This window comes from Hyperoodon ampullatus (genome assembly GCF_949752795.1).
Source record: "Hyperoodon ampullatus genome assembly, chromosome: 13".
In the NCBI taxonomy this organism is placed as follows: domain Eukaryota; kingdom Metazoa; phylum Chordata; class Mammalia; order Artiodactyla; family Ziphiidae; genus Hyperoodon; species Hyperoodon ampullatus.
Window position 1 is genome coordinate 87,386,527 of NC_136926.1, and position 20,614 is coordinate 87,407,140.

General features: G+C 47.4%; 1 protein-coding gene across 1 annotated transcript; it reads left to right on the plus strand.

Annotated features, from left to right (window-relative positions):
* Window positions 1-7,304: 7,304 nt before the first annotated feature.
* Window positions 7,305-18,595, plus strand: GALR1 (galanin receptor 1; the record flags this gene model as incomplete). The annotated part of the gene is made up of 3 exons (XM_079718123.1): window positions 7,305-7,970; window positions 11,433-11,498; window positions 18,278-18,595. 3 exons carry the CDS (start codon window positions 7,305-7,307, stop codon window positions 18,593-18,595), a joined length of 1,050 nt encoding a protein of 349 aa, XP_079574249.1.
* Between the last annotated feature and the right edge of the window lie 2,019 nt (window positions 18,596-20,614).

The following is a 20,614-nucleotide window of genomic DNA, read 5'->3' on the forward strand; positions in this document are numbered from 1 at the left end:
TGATAATACAGGCACGCCTCAGAGGTACCACCGCAATAAAGCAAATATCACAAGAAAGCGTGTCGCATGAATGTTCTGGTTTCCCAGTGCATATAAAAGTTGTGTGTACACTATATATACGGTTGCCTGCTAAGTGAGCAAGAGCATTGTGTCTAGAAAATAATGTACATGCCTTAATTAAAATTTACCTTTATTGCTAAAAAATGCTAACCATCATCTGAGTCTTCAGCGAGTGGTACTATTTTGGCTGGTGGAGGGTCTTGCCTGGATGTCGCTGACTGCTGAGTGATCAGGACGGTGGTGGCTGAAGGCTGGGCTGGGTGTGGCAATTTCTGAAAAAAAGGCAACAGTGAAGTTTGATGGACTCTTCCTTTTACAAACGATTTCTCTGTAGCAGGCAATGCTGTTTGACAGCATTCTATCCACAGAAGTCCTTTCCAAATTGGAGTCAATCCTCTCAAGCCCTGCCACTGTTTTATCAGCTAAGTGTGTGGAATATTCTAAATCCTTTGCTGTCATTTCAACAATCTTCACGGCATCTTCACCAGCAGAGACTCCACCTCAGGAAATCACTTTGCTCGCCCATAAGAAGCAACTCCTCATCTGTTAAAGTTTTATCATGAGATGGCAGAAATTCAGTCCCACCTTCAGGCTCCGCTTCTATTTCTAGTTCTCTTGCTGTTTCCACCACATCTGCAGTTACTTCCTCCACTGAAGTCTTGAATCCCTCAAAGTCCTCCATGAGGGTTGGAATCAACTTCTTCCAAACTCCTGTTAATGTTGCTATTTGGACCTCTTCCCATGAATCACGAATATTCTTAATAGTGAATCCTTTCCAGAAAGCTTTCCATTTATTTTGCCCAGATCCATCAGAAGAATTGCTATCTATGGCAGCTATAGCCTTACAAAATGTATGTCTTACATAATTATACTTGCAAGCTGAAATTTCCTCTTGGTCCCTGGGCTGCAGAATGGACGTTGTGTTAGGAGGCGTGAAAACAACATTCATCTCATTGTCTATCTGCATCAGAGCTCTTGGGTGACCAGGTGCCTTGTCAATGAGCAGTCATACTTTGAAAGGAGTCTTTTCTTCTGAGCAGTAGGTCTTAACAGTGGGCTTAAAATATTCAGTAAACCATGTCGTAAGTGGATGTGTGGTCATCAGGCTTTGTGGTTCCATTTATAGAGCACAGGCGGAGTAGGTTGAGAATAATTCTTAAGGGTCCTAGGGTTACTGGAATGGCCAATGAGCATTGGCTTCAACTTCAAGTCACCAGCTGCAGTAGCCCCTAACAGCAGAGTCAGCCTGACCTTTGAAGCTTTGAAGCTAGACATTGACATCTCCTCTCTAGCTATGAAAGTCCTGGATTGCGTCTTCTTCCAGTAGAAGGCTGTTTCATCTACACTGAAAAGCTGTCATTTGGTGTAGTCACCTTCCAGAATTATCTTAGCTAGATCTGGATAACATTTCACCATAGTTCCTGTAACTCAAAATTCTTAACACCCATTCCGTCCTTTAGGAAAATAAAATCATGACCGACAGAACCAACTTGGGCTGTTTGAAAGCTTTTCTTCATTTATTCAACAAACAGATCAGGAGAACACACATTAGCAAGAGCTTGAATATATGAAATAGTCTCTCTTTTGTAGACTCTGCCCCTCTGCACTTTGGATCAGTCAACAGCCACAGCTACGTTGTTAACATTTGGCAAAGTACCAAAGCTTAGGAGCTTCCAGAAATCGTTACCCTGTGCCGAGTCCATGGCAGGCATAACCCGTCACCATCAGAGTGGATGTCGTTGGTGCTCTCAGCTGACCCACTTCTCAAGGCATGGACGGGCTCTCTGACCCCGACTCCTGACCCTGGAGTGGGTAAGTGTTAGAGAAACGGACAGAAATCCAGGCCAGGGGAGGACGTTTCTCCTCAGTGCTGGGGTGTCATGTTTTTCCTGATATGAAGGACAGAGTTCTCCCCAGTTGCTTTAACAAAAAGCTTAGAATAGAACAGAAGGGCTAAGGGAGTAGACTGATGAATACAACTGGATAGATGAAATCAATGACACCTTTTTTTTTTTTTTTTTTTTTGCGGTACGCGGGCCTCTCACTGCTGTGGCCTCTCCCATTGCGGAGCACAGGCTCCGGACGCGCAGGGTCAGCGGCCATGGCTCACGGGCCCAGCCGCTCCGCGGCATGTGGGATCTTCCCGGACCGGGGCACAAACCCGTGTCCCCTGCATCGGCGGGCGGACTCTCAACCACTGCGCCACCAGGGAAGCCCCTGGGACTCATTTCTGTAGCTGAGAGCAGCATAGACAGTCACAAGGTAAAGGCAGGTGGTGTGATCTGCCAACAGAGAGAGGAGGAGCAAAACCATCTGCCAGAAGAAAGGTCTAGAAAGCACCGGGCCAGCCTCAGGACCAGGAGGGAGGAAAGGGTTTCTCTGAGAACTTACGCCCACATCACCCGCCTCCCATGGGGTTTGAATCTACATACGTGTGTTCTGAGGCTTCTCAAGCTGAGAGATTAACTTAAAAAGTCCCCGAGTTGATGGAACCACGGGGGCAAATGGCAGAAGCAAAGGCAAATACTTTTGTAAGAACGTCCTCTTAGTTCACGTCTTGTAAAATTCCCACAGACGCATTCTGCCCAAGTAGAAATCGAAAGGATGATGCTACACAAGCAACTGAGAAGAAGCCACAGGAATAGGTGCCCAGGAAACAGTGAGCAGCAGCACTGGGCTGCAAGGGGTTCAGAATTTCCAGAACATAAAATCAGCACATTTAAGACACCTGAAGGAATCAGAGAGGTCATTAGAGACATGACCAATGAGAAAGAAAAAATTAATAAAACTAGTCCTGGTGAATTTGAAAAAATAAAATCTATTACAGATCAAGAGAGAACAGTGAAATGGGGGCTGTAGAATTGAAGGAAAACCGACAAATTGGCCCAGAGTAAGGAATTAAAATTATGAAAAAGTGATTAAGAGAAACCGAGGCAGATACTGTAGAGCACAGGGAACCATATTCAACATCCTGTGATGAACCATAATGGAAAAGAATATATATGTGTATAACGGAATCACTTTGCTGTACAGCACAAATTAACACAACATCATAAATCAACTATACTTCAATAAAATTAAAAAAGAAAAAGAGACACTGAGGCAGAGAGTGAAAAGACCTCACTCGTGTCTCTCAGAATTCCAGGACAAGAATGCCAACAATGGGGAAAGTCAATATTTAAAGAGAGGGCTTCCCCGGTGGCACAGGGGTTAAGAATCCACCTGCCAGTGCAGGGGACACGGGTTCGATCCCTGGTCCAGGAAAATCCCACATGCCATGGAGCAACTAAGCCCGTGTGCCACAACTACTGAGCCTGAGTGCCACAACTACTGAAGCCCACACGCCTAGAGCCCATGCTCTGCAACAAGAGAAGCCACCACAATGAGAAGCCCGTGCACCACAACAAAGAGTAGCCCCTGCTTGCCACAACTAGAGAAACCCGTGTGCAGCAATGAAGACCCAACGCAGCCAAAAAATATATATATATTTAAAGAGATAATGGCTGAGAATTTTCCAATATTGATGGAAAATATTAATCCTCAGCCTCAGAAGCTCAACAAACCTCAAGAAGGATGGAAAATGAAAACAATCAAACACAACGAAGTGAAATTATAAAACACCAAAGATAAAGATACTAAAAATTGAGGAAACAGACAAATTATCTACAAAGGAATGATGATAGCATGGCCTGACTTCTCAAGAGCAAAAATAAAAGCTCTGGAAAGTTGAATAGTGTCTTCAAGTCACTGAGAGCCAAGAGCTGTCCATCTGGTCGACCACCGGCTGATGGTTGAACTAACCACAGCTTTGGGAATAAATGAGCAATTTTTATTGTTGACACCTACTAAAGGAAAATTTGAAATAAATTCTTTAAGAAGGAGGAAAATGATCTCCCCCAAAGGCCTAAGAAGCAAACATGCCAAGCATGTCCCTGCCTGGTTGCTTTCCCTCTCACTAGGATGCTCTACACTCAATGTGCAAAAGGTGCTATGATCTGAATGACATACGTTCATATGTTGAAATCCTAAGTCCCAGCATGCTGGCATTAGGAGGTGAGGACTCTGGGAGGTGGTTAGGTTAGGAGGGCGGAACCCGAGGAATGAGATGAGTGCCTTCATAAAAGAGACACCGCAGAATTTCTCTGAACCTTCTCCATGTGGGGTCACAGCAAGAAGGCAGCCACCTATGAACCAGGAAGCAAGCACCGACTCTGCGGGTGCCTGGATCTTGGGCTTCTAGCTTCCAGAACTGTGAAAAATAAGTTTCTGTTGCTTATAAGCCAGCTGGTCTATAGTATTTTGTTATAGCCTCCCAAACAGACTAAGACAAAAGGCTTTCCCCTTTACCTCCTCAGGTTCCCGCTTTCCCTGACTGCCGTATAATTACACTCTCCAGTCACTGTATCCTATCCTGCCTTCTCCTCCTTCATCGTATTTATATGGCATATTATAGCTTTATTTATTTTTAATATTTTCTTTCCATAATAAAAGATAAGATCCATGAAATAAGGGACTTGGTTTTGTTCGTTGCTCTATTTTCAGAACCTAAAATAATTTCAGGCACATAGCAGACACTCAAGGGTAACTAGTAAAAGAATAAAAACAGACCACATTCCTTCTCCTTCCAAAAAGAGGGAAAAAGCCACCTTCAAATGCAACCCTCAAGATGTCAAAAAAAAAAGGGGGGGGGGGAAAGAAGCATGGAAATAAAAAACAAATAGGAGGTATAAAATAAAATGTTAAAAATAAGTCCATGCAGATTAGACTTATAATTTATTATAACAATACATGTAAGCAGACTAAACTCATCAGTTAAAAAATTAGAGACTGTCAAGTTGGATTTTAAAGTAATTCAGTTATGTGCTGTATCCAAGAGATATCAGGAAATCACAGGACATAGGAAGATTGCAAAAGATAGAACCGGCCAATGGAATGCAAAGAATGTTGGTATATCTACAGTAATAAGAGACAAAGTACACCTTAAGGGAAGTACAATCCTAACCATATAATATTCAAATAAGGCAAAAACCCCACAGTATATTATTTAAGAACATATGCATATGCCATAAATGTATAAATAAATGACTTATAGAGGATGCATTTAGGTTACCTGGAGATGGGGGGGCAGTCGTGGAGGTTGTGATTGGGGAAATATATTAAAGTGGTTTCAACTCTACTGATAATTTCTTTTATTATTCTAAGCTGCATGGTGGGTACATGAGTATTTCATAAAGTTTTATCATATCTGTTCCATGTTGAAAATAGTTCATAATAATAAGAAAACTCTTCCCCAAATCTAATTACAAGCAACTTTTGATGCAACAGGCTGTCCAACACAGGGTACCCTGAAAGTGTAGGTCAGAGAGCCCCTTGGGAAGAAGAGCGACACCGATGGGCAGGACAATTGAATGAGCTTTCCAAGCATCCTCTTAGGGAAGGCAAGGGCGTTCTTGGGTCAGCCAGTTACTTAAACTCAATCTCATCCTCGGGAAATGTGTGTGGATATAACAAGGGAATTGTGAGTATTAAATGAAACAGTGAATGCATGTAAAGTGCTTGGTACATAGTAGGTGTTCAGTGAACTGCATCAGAATCTTTCTGGAAATGAAGCAGAATAGAACTAGCAAGTTAGGGTCAAAGAGAAATTAGATACTACTTACTTCCCAGACTTCCCCAGGGAAAGTCAGCACCTGCCCGAGGGAACGCTGCATCCCGTTCATCTTTGTATTCCCAGCGCCCTCAAGCACTGTGTCTGGCGCATAATGGACACTCAGGCATCATCTGGAGAATGCTGAAAGGTACCAGGATTCTTACAGACAAATCATATAAACGCTGCAAATAAAGGAATCAGTTTCACCTCTCTAGTTGTGAACCAGCAAGATTATAAACAGGATAATGTTTACTAACACTACTACTGTACACTTAAACAGCTCTTTTTTTGGGGGGGGGAGGCGGATCCACATTTTACAACAGTGGTATTAAACGTGTTCTTTTCGCTACAGGAATATCTCACGTCTTCTGTTTATGTCACTCAGATGAGTAACATAAGGCAAAACTGATCTCAGGTTGGACGATGTAAGCACGACACCTTCCCTTTCATCTTATCCACGTTTATCAAGAAAACTCAAACAGGCCACTCGTTTTTCTTTCCTGCTTATTTGCTCCCTAGCAGCGGGCAGGGAGGGGCGGTTGGGATTAGGGACTTTACAAAAACTCCATGTTGCCTCAGGGCCAATCACCGACTTCTTGGGCTTTATTCCTGGGGCAGGGAGGGCTCTCCCCGACCGCCCCCCCCGCCCCGCCCCCGGAGGGCGAGGATGAACGGCGCTGACGGATACCGAGGCCTGCGCGCCGCCGCCTCCCCGCCCAGCGCGCACGGAGCGCGCTCAGCTTCCCTTGCCCGGGCCGGGGCTGCACGCGGCGTTTGTCGCCTTCGCTGGACGCAGGCAGGTCCGCACCGCGCGGAGGAGAGCGCGCGCGGCCGATCGTGGCGAGGAGGTGGGCGGCGACCCATCCCACTGGGATTCGTCCAGTCTCTCCGCGCGGGGAGGCCCCCGGCGGGCGCGGATTTCCGCGGGGCTGAGTCCTGCCTGCGTCTCAGTGGCGACGGAGTGGCCCCCGGCCAATGCCCACAAAGGCACGGGGCACTCTCCCGTTTGACCAAAATCCGCGAGCGGAGAGAGGCGCCGGCCGGCTGGGAAGCGAGCGGAGAGAGGCGCCGGCCGGCTGCGAGGCGAGGGGAGCCCGCTCCGCGAACCGGGCGGTACGTGGCCGCGCGCGCGGCTGTGTCCCCGGAGCGCCGCGGGCAGGGAGCGGCGCAGAGCAACAGGTGCAGCCCGCAGCCACTCCCGGGACGTGGGAGACGACCTGCAGGGGCTCGGAGTCGGTAAGGCGCGGAGAGGGCTCTGTCCACCCCCAGGGCTGCACCGGCAGGTCCCTCCTCCCGGGTGCGGGCGGATCAGGGGGCGGTGGTGCCTGGACAAAGGGAGCCCTGCGTTCTCCGGACAGCCGGCGCGGTCCGGGAAGGTCCAGCTCCGGCTCCGGTCCGTGTCCTCTCTCGGGCGGCCCCGTGCAAAAAGACGGTGCCACTAGGCACGGGCGCCCGGGCGCGTGCCCATCAGGGAGGCTCAGGCTCAGAAGCTCGCGCTCTGCGTGCCAGGGGCTGGGTCCCCCGGCGCCCCGCGGCGCCTTCCTTCCCTGGCCAGCACCCTTCGCCGGCGCGACCCGGGCGCCCCCCGCGCGCCATGGAGCTGGCGGCCGGGAACCTCAGTGAGGGGAACGCGAGCGGGCCCGAGCCCCCCGCCCCGGAGCCCAGGCCCCTTTTCGGCATCGGCGTGGAGAACTTCATCACGCTGGTGGTGTTCGGCCTGATCTTCGCGCTCGGCGTGCTGGGCAACAGCCTGGTGATCACGGTGCTGGCGCGCAGCAAGCCGGGGAAGCCGCGCAGCACCACACACCTGTTCATCCTCAACCTGAGCATCGCCGACCTGGCCTACCTGCTCTTCTGCATCCCCTTCCAGGCCACGGTGTACGCCCTGCCCACCTGGGTGCTGGGCGCCTTCATCTGCAAGTTCGTCCACTACTTCTTCACCGTGTCCATGCTGGTCAGCATCTTCACCCTGGCCGCGATGTCGGTGGACCGCTACGTGGCCATCGTGCACTCGCGGCGCTCCTCCGCCCTGCGGGTGTCCCGCAACGCGCTGCTGGGCGTGGGCGTCATCTGGGCGCTGTCCATCGCCATGGCCTCGCCGGTGGCCTACCACCAGCGCCTCTTCCACCGGGGCGTCAGCAACCAGACCTTCTGCTGGGAGCAGTGGTCCAGCCAGCGCCACAAGAAGGCCTACGTGGTGTGCACCTTCGTCTTCGGCTACCTGCTGCCGCTCCTGCTCATATGCTTCTGCTACGCCAAGGTGGGCGCGGGGCGGGTCCGAGGGCCTCGAGGCGGCTCCTGCGTCCCCGCAGCCCTTCCCGGGACCCGCAGCGGCCCCGCCCCTTTGCCCTCATTCCCCAGAGTTTTCTGCGGGGACCGCGCGGTGACCCTTCCCTGCTCCCCCGGCCTCGGGGGTATGACGTTGCGCGGAAGTTACTCGGAGTTTGGGCAACGCCAGGGAAAGTTTGCAGCAGGTCACTTCCCGGGCGCCCGCGTCCTCTCGCCCCGGCCCGGGGCCCTGCGGTTGTCCCGGCGGAAGGCGGCGTCAACGCCCACTTCTCAGTAGGTGAAAGCCGCGCCCCCCCTACAGCCCGCGCGAGGGCCACCCCACGTGGCCGCAGCATCACGGCGAGCTTGCCGGGTGGAGGGTCCGCGCCCCTCCGCAGCCCTCAGCAGGGCCCGATGGGGAGACTTCCCTGCCCGCGGGGTGCACGGGGTCGGGGGTGGGGGCGGGCGGGGCCCGGCTCTGTGAAGACACTGCTTCTGGCGACAGAGCTTTGCGTTTCGTCTTATACACAAGTTGGGCGTCACAAATCCAAGTGGTTAGACAGTATTTCTTCACCGAGTCTTGAGGGAGTCTCCAGAGAACTTGGGATGGATGGGCTTCTAGCTGCTGTTTCCCCGTTTCAGTCCTTTTAGGAAGGGGTAAGGAATATGAAGTGACTCAGGTGGCAGGTCTAAAGCCCTACCGCTGAGAGACACACTGTTGACACACCTCTGGTCCCCTACCCCTGCACCTCCTTACTGGGAAAATGGCTGTTACCTTCCTGGTGCCAGCCTCCCCCTCGGAGCTCAGCACAATCACATTCTCTTTTGTTAATAACACATGAGTCTGAAGATTTTATACTGATCTGAAGGTCTTGTTTATACTGGAGTAAAAGTATATGCTGGATAGTCATGAGACGTGATTCACGGGGTGAGCTCCGCTCTCCCTGACACACCCTCCCCAGACCCATCACCATGAGAAAAATACTGCTGTAACCACATTCTGAAATTTCCACCATTTTATCTTCATCTCTCTCTCTCTGTATCTCTCATTCTATTTCTCATAAGGCCGGGACTCTAGGACTCTGAATAATCAGATGAGGTAGAACGGCAGTCATTTCTTATATTCAATTCATAGAGTTTTTTGTTTTTTGTTTTCCCCCAGCGGAAATCTTGACTAAAAGCCACCTGGTTTTGTTTGTCCCCTCCCCCCACATCATCTGTGTTGAGTTATGTCTGTTTTGAATGGTAATATCTCTGGATGTGATCTGAAAGAATGTCCTGCGTCAAAGGGTTCTATATAAAGAGATGCGGTAAAGATGGGGCAGTTGGGAGATCACTGCAGCTTAGCTCTTTGGTAAATGGCTGTTTTATTCATTTCATCTTCTGCAAATGCAAATCAAAGCTTGGTTTGCACAGCCCAGTGGTCTCCAATGTGCGCTACCTCACTTAATCTGCAGGCCACCCAGTGGGTTGGAGCTAGTGTGCATATTTTATTGATAAGGAAAGAGGGTTCTGGAGGAGTGAAGCAGCTGACCTACAGGGAGGATTTCAGTGCAGGGATTCCCAGCCCCCCAAGAGAGGGGCAACTGCTGAGGGCCTGTAGGGCATGGACCTTGGGTCTAGAGTGATTCTTACAATATTTGCTTCTTCATTCATCATGACATGGATTAGACTTGAAGCATATTCCTCCTTCATTTCCCGAAAGTCTTTGGGGAACATAATTCAGGTCTTCTTGATGGAGACAACAAGGTAAATGTCTAGGAATAAATTCGGTTACATTTCTGTCATTTGAGAATTTATACAAGTCACACATAGGGCAAAATTTAAAATTTTTCAAAAATTCAAAAAATACATGATCATTGGGATATTTTTTATATGGAAATAGTTTGCTTTTAAGCATAACTGGAAATTTCTTTGGAATTCAAGGTAATATTTGCATATTCATTCCAAACCTACTTGGGTGTTTTCTCCATTGACCACTCAGCAGCATTCCTTAGGCAGTTTGCAGTTACCCACGTGATCCCCCGCCCGGAGTTTGAGGAAGGAATCAGTAACCCCCAGTTAGTGTTATGGAGCAGGTAACACTTGACTTTTCCATATGGAGTCCTCTCCAGGTGGCCCTCTCTGGTTTTGTTTTGCTGCGTCTCCTCTTGTCCCTTGCTTTCGGTGACCAGTGTCCTCCTGTGGTCTTCTGGGACGGCGGTCCCCAAAGAACCTCGCCAGGCCGGTCCTCTCCAGGCAGGGTCCTGTCCAGCCCTTTCCTTCCCCTTGAAAGTTCTCCTCATTTGTTGCTGCCAAAGCCTCTCTTCTATCTTTGCCTTAGATTTGATTTTTTATACCCCAGTTTCTGTTGGCAGGACAGTAAACTAACCCATTGTCAATGAGCTGAGTGATCCCAAATGCCCCTGTAGCAAGTGAAAGGCTTGTCTTGTAGAGGATGCTAAGCCTCTGTAGGAAGTGAGAAGTATCTCAGTAGAGCTGGGAATTTGGGGTCGGAAATTCACGCCCCCCATGATGGCTGCTTGACCTGCATAGGAATCGTGAGGGTGTGAATAAGTCCCGTGGCTTCACAATCAGGGAAGGGCCCTCCAGAAGGGCTGCATCCAGCCGAACGGAGCAGGCTTTCACAATAAATCCAGTTCCATTAAATTATTTCCATGCTGCGGTGCTTCAGGGGGACAGAGAGGTGGCTGGAACACTGCTTCCAGTTTTTGGAGAGACTCACTGAGTAACCGGTGGACAGTCTAAAGCCCTTAGAGCTAATTTTCCTTAGATTTTTCACTCAGATGGGACATAAGAAAGAACTCAACACCAGTGTGGCATATGTACAGCCGTCTTGGCCCTGTTGTATAGCTTATATTGTAAATTCTTACGTAGAACCAAAGTGACTCACATCATTTCTCCTGAGTATTACATTGGTGAAAGAAGACAAAGCTAGTTTCTCTAAGGAAGGAAATCAGTGTCTCCCTGGAAGCCTTCCTGATGGGACATTAATTGTAGAACCTTGATGAATGGTCTGCCAGTCATCAGTGATGCCGGAGGGCAGTCTGTAGTTTTTCCATGTATCTAGGATTTAACATACGGCAGGGACCTGGGGGTTGTTAAAATGTAGAATCTTGGGGGAAACCAAGGTGGAAGGGAGACCGACAAGGATGCACATATGGGTAGCGGTGTGGCTCTTTCTGGACGAAACCGCAGAGCTCCCTGCACCAGAACTCTCTGCCAGCAGGTGCTCCGGCCGCAGATGGCACCTGGGCACCCCTCAGGGTTAGAGGAACAGGTGTCCTTGGCAATTCTTAGTCATCATTACTCCACCACCTCATGTGAATTTCAGTTTGAATGACATTGTAAATGATGGTGGTCCCATTTCAGAACGTCAAGAAGTGTCGATGCAAAATGGACAGTGATTTGTGGGGTCTGAGACAAACCGATTTTATTAGTCTGTGTTTTTCAGGTCCTTAATCATTTGCATAAAAAGTTGAAGAACGTGTCAAAGAAGTCAGAGGCATCGAAGAAAAAGGTAATATTCATGGATTTACAGCCTATGCGCCCCTTCTAGAGCTCAGTTTATGTATACTCTTAGCTCTCCTTGCATTCACCCAGTGCCTGTGACGTGTTGGTTCCTGGGTACAGAGATTTGAAATGAGCCTCTTACCATTAGGCAGAGGGTAGAAATGGGAAGTCAGCTGTTGAGGGTGGCCAGGTGACCGTGCTGCATGAAAATGTGGATGGAAGTCTCGGGAGGGGAGGAAAGGTGCATTTTATGGATTCTGAGCCTCTTGAGAAGGTATGTTCTAGGTTGGTTGGGACAGGGTGTCGAGTGGCTGGATCCATACTTTGCAGGAAACTACAGTCATTTTATTGTGTATTTACCATGTCTGATGTGATTCCAGAAGGCCCTGTCTTAATAATCTTTCGAGAGAGTGTTGTTGAAGCCTCAGAAGCAGATGCACTGTTCTCTCTTCCTTCCAGACTTGTGCTGACTTTGGCCCCAAGGGGAGAGAACTAAAGATGGGAGGGGCCTCAGGGGAATTCAGCCCATTTTTAATTGTCTTTCTCATCCCGTGAATTCTGAATTCCAGAAGCTTCTCCTGAAGTGTATGACAGCATCTAACATCCTGCAGTTTATCACACTTCACATTTTGAGGAAAAACTATTTTACAAGGCAGGATTAATTTACCTCTTATTCAGATAATATCTATATCATCTCTGATTTTTAGAAAGTAGAATGAAAGTTGATGAGATTATTAGACCATGTGATTAGGGAGGAGGAGATTATAACCAGAATCTTTACCCGCAAATATCACTCATAACATCTTAAAATACCTTGTTTTTCCTTCTAAATATTTATTATGATCAAGGACACATAATTTTCAGAAATTATAGTTTAATCATATTTGCTTTAAAAACTTCTGCATAAATAAAGTACAGCTCTTCCTGACTTTTCCTTGTTTATAAACAATAATGTGGCTAAAAACACACCTGTTCTCAGAGTCCGTGAAAAGAAATAGCAGACAGTTGGTTAAAAAGCACAAAGTTTAGCTTGTATTTGAAGCAGTTAACACCCTTGGGGAGGGTGGGGCTTGCTGAACTTCCGCAGAGGTTTTGCCCTTGGAACGCGGTACCTGCTTATGATTGATGCCAAAGATTTTCTGCCTCTTGACAGGAAGGAAATAAAACTTTTCTTTAGCATTGGCTGGATCTTATTTGCATGCTACAGTTAGTTTTAGTCTCTATATTTGAAAACTGTTGGAGAGAAATTGTGGAGGTTCCAGAGGAGAAAAAGTGATTAAAAGAATGAAAATAGGGCTTCCCTGGTGGTGCAGTGGTTGAGAGTCCGCCTGCTGATGCAGGGGATGCGGGTTTGTGCCCCAGTCCGGGAGGATCCCACATGCCACGGAGCGGCTGGGCCCGTGAGCCATGGCCACTGGGCCTGTGCGTTCGGAGCCTGTGCTCCACAACGGGAGAGGCCACAACAGTGAGAGGCCCGCGTACAGCAAAAAAAAAAAAAAAAAAAAAAAGAATGAAAACAGATCTTGGAAGAAATGATTAGAAAAGCTTCTGTTTTACAGTAAAATGATCTAAAGATTAGTGATGAGTTTAACATTTACATCGTTTGGTTTTATGTGTATACGTGTGTGTATGGGGTGTGTGTGTGTGTACATATATATGTGTGGGTATATATTGTATACGTATGTGTACATGTAATTCTTACCATGGGAGAAGTTCTCAGCATTTGGAGGAGGGAAGCTTTTCTCTTCGATGCTCACAACCTCTGACCCTTAATAACCACTGAACAGATGGCAGATCTCTTTTGATATATTTAATTGCCTCTTTTTTTTGCACAGAACAAATAGAGTGTGGTGCTGGGGCCTGTGTGTGTGTGTGTGTGTGTGTGCACCTGCGTCTAGGCAAGGGATAGCGCACAGGTGCAGGGGTGGGAGGGGAAGAGGGAATGGGAGAGAGAGATGAGAACGAGGACAAGCAGACGGGAGACAGAGGGTCCAGGACGGAAAGCCAGCTTGACTGTCAACCCTGAAGGCAGAGATGGGCCCATGGTGATGCCCCCCCGGGTCTTCGCACAGAAAAGTGTTCCTGGTGTGTATACATGTTCAGTTGCTGGCGGATGACGGGGTGATGTGCTAAGATTTTGATAGTTCATTCATTTCAGCTGCGCCCATTTCCAGCTCCCCTCTCAGTGGCTGAGAAGGGCACCTTCCTCTGTGCCATATCCACCCACCTAGGGAGCCCTTAGTGTTAAGGCTGGTAGCGCTCACGGGGCAGAGAGTTAGGTCTTTCATCACAAACGTGCCGACCAGTTATCCTGCATGTTTGGAGGAAAATACAAAGGAAGAGTGTGATTTCCGTTGCCAAAATAGTAGTAATCATAGTACAGAGCCCTGTGCTTGATTAATGCCAGGCTCTGCTGGACATAAAGACACGTTTTCTGGCACAAGGCTGATTAGACACTAAAACGAGATTCTTAAACAATTTCCGGGAGACTTCCCAGTGGGACAGACCTCCCCACCGGATGGTTCCTTCTAATAAGGAAGTAGATGTGAGGCCCTTTTGGTACCCTCTCAACCACGAGGTTCTTTCAACAGCTGCTCTTGTTTTCCCCTCTGGCTTGAAGTAATTCAGCAAGCTTTTTGGCTGTCATTTATACAATTTACAAAATGTTTTTCATCACTCTCATCTTTTAGTCACTTTTTTCTTCTCTGCCAAGTTCCATTAGACGGATTATGAATAAACTTCTTCGAAGGAAAAAAAATGGATGTCTCAGATGGCTTGAAAAGGAGCATCTCAGAGGAGGGGGAGAAATTAGTATTTTCCAGATACTTTCAGAATGAGGAGTAAAAAGAAGGCAGGCTAATAAAGGACCCAACCTCAAGTATAGGAATTAGTACAGAGATTTAGCACATGACCTTAAAAGATGACTTCTTCTCTATCAGACGAAGATATGGTGGTTCTGTACTCTGCACAGACACGTGGGGAAAGTAGGAGGTGCATCGGATGCACATCCATCTGTGATTGAGGCCAATGATACTGTAAGAAATGAAAATAGCCTCATTCCCCACAGAGGGGACCTGTCTTCTTACCTGCTGACATTTCAAAGGAGAAGAGAGGAAGCAGCTTTTGCGAATCCTACTGAGGAGACGGGGTGGGTCAGCCTAGGCGCTGTCAACATGGAGGAAATACTTGAGCCTTTCACTTGGGGTGGATGAGATGATTTGCTTTTGTTGTGGCCTTTGTGGAATTCTTCACCGGTTCTTCAAACACCCGATTGAGATGTTTAGAAGGGCAGGTTCCTGGGCAGCTACCTAATCCCCGTGACCTCTGGAAGCAGAGCCATCAGGCATGAGGCCTAGATACCAGAATTTTCGCAAAGCTCTGCCCTACATGATGATGGTGCGCTCATCTGCTGGAAACCCGGGTTTGTGGTTGTTAGTACAATGCCTTATTTTGACCAGGTCTTGACCTGGAGCTGGCGTATTCCAGGCGCCTGAGTCGGGTGTTAGAAGCAGTGGTGGCTGCAGACCCTGTTCTTCAGGATTTCTTTCCTGCATTCCCTCCCATGTCTTCCCAGTTCCCTGGACCCAGAGGCATCTGCAGCAAGCCTCTGCTGCAAAGGAGACAGAGGAAGAAGCCATGTACTGCCTCTGCCTCCATGCAGGGATGTGCTCGCCTAACGTGACGCCATGGCCTCGTGGATGCCTCCAGGGCTGCAGGGCTGAGCGCCAGGGCCCGTGTGCAGGGTGCCCACTGCTGTACCAGCTCTGACGGGCTGAATGCTTGTGAAACAGCCTGAAAATAAATAGTGAACCCTTGCTGACAGTAAGCTAGGAACACAAACATTCTATTAAACTCTTTTGGGAACAGGCTTCGATAAATGATATAGTTTATATGAGTACCGATTGAGTATTCTTTCCTGATTTATATTGTAATTGTAATCCGGTCACATTTCACAGCTACAGGTAGACCAAGAAAGAGAACCTCGTTCATGGTTCTGAAAAGACCAGTGGAACTGCTGAAAATAAAAGGTAGATTTTGAATGGACTTGGGTAAACAGACAGTAACAAACACCCCAAAGAAAACATACCATACTGCCCATTGCTCTACAATGATGCAAAGATACAATATGGCTCTTATCAATAAGCTGCTGGGGTATATTTCTGCCCTAAGTTTGGTACTTAGTAAGAACTTCCTAAAAGGAACAATGAAACAGAATATCCAGAGAGTATTTTGTGAAGCACAGAGATCTTCTTATTGTCTTAGAAAGAACAGATGTGTTCCGTTCTATTTGTAGGTGTAATTATGTCTAGATGCTTTTTATTAAATCATCTGGGAATGTATCCCACACACTAATGGATAAACAGACTGATAGCAGACAATCCCTTAATACATGTGAGCAGATTGCTTGTTTGCTTTGTGTGTCACGTGGTCGGTGGCTTCAATCTGTATACGTGCCACCCTATTAAAAACCTGTCATCAGGTCTGTACCTGAGTTGTTTGAAGTGTTGAAATGGACCAGGCCCAGTCAGGGAATCATCAGGTTGGGTCACGCTCTTCACAGGCCAGGAAAGTGAAGCCCAGGGAGGTGACATCATTTTTCAAAGGTCGTTAACCCGTTTATGGCTGATGTCAGTCCTTGGCTTTTGCACGATCCGTGAACCTTCTGATGGTAAGCTTAGCTCTCATCTCCAGCCCCGCTGACCACCACGTTTGCCTTGACCTTGACCTGAGGTCTGAGTGCCTCCTCTCCCATTTCTGCCTGGGTTTCCTGGCTTCCAGCCCGTGTCTTGGACAGACTTCTTCTCTGAGTCAGTCTGCTACCTCGTGTCCCTCCTGGAGGAGTTTTAGTCCTTACCTTCGGGGTGTTGTTGTCCTTAACAGCAGGATTCTAATTCATGGGAATTAATAGGAAAGTCATTTTGTCAGGTGGGAACATTCCTGCGGGCCGGGGTCTGAGCATCCCCCCGGGGAAGAGTGTGTGGGTCCGCAGTGGTTTCCTCGTTGTGGAATCACTTTGCTCCACCCTATGAGGCTGTAGGAGAAAGAAGCCTCCTTCCTTCTTTCTCTCTCCTTCCCCTCAACCTCCCCCACACACACTCGTGGATCCCAGTCTCGATCCCAGTCTCTCTAGGGGGGAAGGTGGGCAGGGGACCACCAGGTAGTGCTTACAGTCGATTTAGGGTCGTGACTGGGAGGGGATGATGTGCACCCACGCTCTCCTGCTCTGGGAGGTGTCCTGACGACCAGGGCTTCAGATGGTCACATTTCCACTCTGTATGTTCAACACAGTCTCTTAGAGCATCACAGCCTGGACTTGATCTGAGGAGGAAGAGAGGCTACTGGATTCCCGACCTCAGGGGAGAGACTGAAAGCATCTCTCTCTCTCGTGTCCTTAATTCCTTTCACCTCCGAGGAGCAAACGCCCTAGAAGAGAATGGAGTGGGGTGGGCGCTGGAGCAGGACAGCGAGCCGGCAAATGTCCCCCCTGTGATTCAGTTACAGGACTGAGCCCACAGACCTGCCCTAAGGCTCTGCGGTCCAGACAGCCCTGGGTGCTCAGAGACAGGGATGCGGCTGCCATTACCAGGTAGATCTTGTGGGATGTTCTCTCCCCGGGCGCCAGCTGTTCAGAGCACGGTTTGGGATCCCATAGACCGGCCTCCAGGTGTAACTCTGCCTCCTGCCGGGGGGCACCAGGCACTGTCCTAGCCAGACTAGGTATCGGTGTCCTCACCTACACCGCGGATCATGATGCCGTCTGCCCGGATTGGTGGCAGCGAGTGAAGAACGCACAGCCAGCAGTCACCGAGGTCGCCTCTCGGTGCCCCCCGCCCCCAGCCCTGACGCCCTCAGCCGTCAGGCGGCTGAGCCCAGCTTACAACCTTTTAAGGAAGAAACCAGCCGATGGCTTTCTATTTTATAGTTTAAAAAATGTTAACAGCCCCACTGTCTTTTGTTCGAATCCCTGGAGATGGAGTTTTCAGTTAGTTGCACTGTTGGCTTTTCAACGTGTCCTGATTTGGTGGTGATGGAGCACAGGAAGAGCGTCCCAAGATTTAATCCCAGCCCTTTAGGTTTGCAGCCCGTGGCGGGCACTCAGAACAGATGCAGCGGGGAGACGGGGGCACACGCGTGGTGCGCGGGAGGGACGGCTCCTCTCGTGCTGAGGTTCTTGTTCAGGGAAGATCTTCTCCCATCATCTTCTCAGCAGAAATCTCAAAGGACGCGTGTGGACCCTGCCTCTGATTTCTAGGTGTTTCAGATGTAGGAGCGCCAGGGAAGGGTTGAGACACAAGCAAACAGGGAGACAGGCCCTGACATGGCTCTCTGGACCCACTGCATGTGTTGGGGGTCTCTAAGTTTGTCCAACTTCAACAAGGAGAAATAAACATCTCTTCTTGTTTGTTGAGGCAACTCTTGGAAGCAGCGTTCACGAGCTCAGCTGAGCGGCCTCCCTGGGCTCAGTCCCACTATGTGCCGTGCATTGGGTTGTAAAGTTACCGTGTTCAATCTGTGTGTTCCTGTTGCCGTGACCCAAAGCACGCTTCCTGTTATCCACATGCGCTTCACATACCTGCTAGAATTATTCCCTATGGAGGGTCAAGGCCGGTCCCCGGGAAGTTTTGAACAAAACTGCTGCAGGAAGTGAAGGTTAACACCTAAGGCAGATTGAGTACGTACTTGATCCTGTGAGAATACACAGAAAATTCTCTCAGGGCGTGCCGTGAAAGGCTGGGTTCCTTTCCTGCTGTAATCGATGCATCGCCTTTCTTTTCCTTCTCCTAGACCGCGCAGACGGTGCTGGTGGTGGTCGTGGTTTTCGGGGTCTCCTGGCTGCCTCACCACGTCATCCACCTCTGGGCGGAGTTTGGGGTCTTCCCACTGACACCCACCTCCTTCCTCTTCCGGATCACCGCCCACTGCCTGGCGTACAGTAATTCCTCCGTGAATCCCATCATTTACGCGTTTCTCTCTGAAAATTTCAGGAAGGCTTATAAGCAGGTGTTCAAGTGCCACGTTCGCAATAAGTCACCTCTTAATGACACTAAAGAAAATAAAAGTCGAATAGACACCCCACCATCAACCAATTGCACTCACGTGTGAAAGAAGATCAGCGTGTTCTTCGTGCGGCGTTTCCATACTTGGGGACTAGACACATAAAAAATACAATGAGGTGTTAAGCAAGGCAGCAACTTGTTATCTTAACAACAATTCATATTATATTAATTAAATTCCACTTGTGTTTAAAAAGTACTTTGATCTACCTGGAAAATCCCTAGGTCTAGTGAAGATTATTTCTAAATTTTATTTTCTTTCTAAATTCTATTCCATAAGCAGAAGAGAATAAAATAGTTTTATACCTCTTAAGAAATGGAAGTTTAATAGAATTCCCTAGGTTTGTTCAGTTCTTCATAGGATAAGGAATAAGGACCTAGAAAGATGGCCAGGAATATTTGTTATCTACATTTTGAAGCAAATTTATTTAGAAAATGTGTTTGTGCTTTAGTTCTTCAATTTTAAGATAAGGGGTAATATTAAAACTGTGTGTTTTAAAATACGATCATGGACACATGAAAGTGTTCCCTGAGCTTTATTTTTGCGACCGTTTATATAGAGACACTGCTATTTGATGGAAATAAGTTTAGTGCACATGTCACATTTGCTCCCAGTTGTAAATAGTGTACAGGGCTTCTGAGTTGTGCTGCATCTCTCTGCAATCATGAGGTCCATTAAGTTTATCTCAGGAGGTCATCAGGTGTTGCGGCCATGACCCTGGGTGTCAGCCATCGGGATGTCAATTAAAAGCTATCCTGTGAACTTAGTCTTTATTGAGTTGACTAAAAAAAATCAGGGAAAATCACCACCTGCAACTATTCTAATAGTGGAAGCTGTGAATGAGATTCTGAGAATGAAACTGGACATTAAAATTATATATATATATATATATATATTATATATATATATATACATATATATATATAGCAATGTATTAGCTATGCCTTGAATGTAATCTACCCAAAAGAGAGAATTTTTAAAATGTTAGTGAAGATGATGCACAGAAAATAATTTCCATAAATTCAAAACTTAGCAAGTCATATGAGATAATTGTCATGCCATGTTAGGAAAGTATACTAAATGTTTGGTTCAGATAAATTTTGAAGAAAACAAATCTTATGAATGGCTATACCTAGGGATATCATATCTTGTACAAACAAATGCTTTTTTCATTAAATTTGTAATGATGTCTAATGCACATTTACCCCAAACATCATTCCCTCTGGAAATGTTAATTTGGGGTTCAAATCATCATGACTTGAGTTTCAAATGTAGTTTTTGTGATGATTTCATATTTACAATGAGAAAATAGTATGAAAAGATTAAATGATCCTATATTAGAAAATAATTTTCAGACTGTAAGACTTTGATATATTTTAGGACGATACAAAAGTAAGAAGATGTTTTAAAAAAGAAATTTGTGTAATGTACACCTGTGTCAAATCAGGACTTCATGTGAAATACCAAATTTTAGATAAAAAAACCCAACTCGATGTAAGTCTTTGCATGTTAACTTCTCTAGTTCATGAATTTACTTTCAAAATTATATTCCTCCAGAAAGTGTTTACATTTGCAATGGTATAAATAGTTCTCTGGACAGAATAGGAGAAACTTATCAGAGAGGGTGGGAAAGCATGAGCTTTAATGTTGGATGGCCAGGGGAAAAATTATGTGTATGTGTATGTGAGTATTTTTAAGAACAACGTAAGTTCTTTGCACGGAAAATTTTTTTGCACTTTATTCAAATGTAGCAGCAGATACATTTTATCCTGATGATGATACCTCATGTGCTTTGTGGAACTTGAAGCTGCCATTGTAAATGCCGGGACAACTTCTGGGTGTGTGAACGCACACAGCTGCACAAAAGAGCTGCCTCCTGGTTGCCTTTGGACTTGGCGTGGATGACGGCGATTCCCTGCACCATGGCTGTTCTCTTGTTTTCCTCTTCTGTTTTCCACGCACTCAAATGAAGTATTAAAACAAATACAGTAGCCAATGCTGCTCTTTTCTAAGAAGTGTTGAGAATGGGCTTCGACACGATGTATTTACCCTTGTAATGCCTTGGTC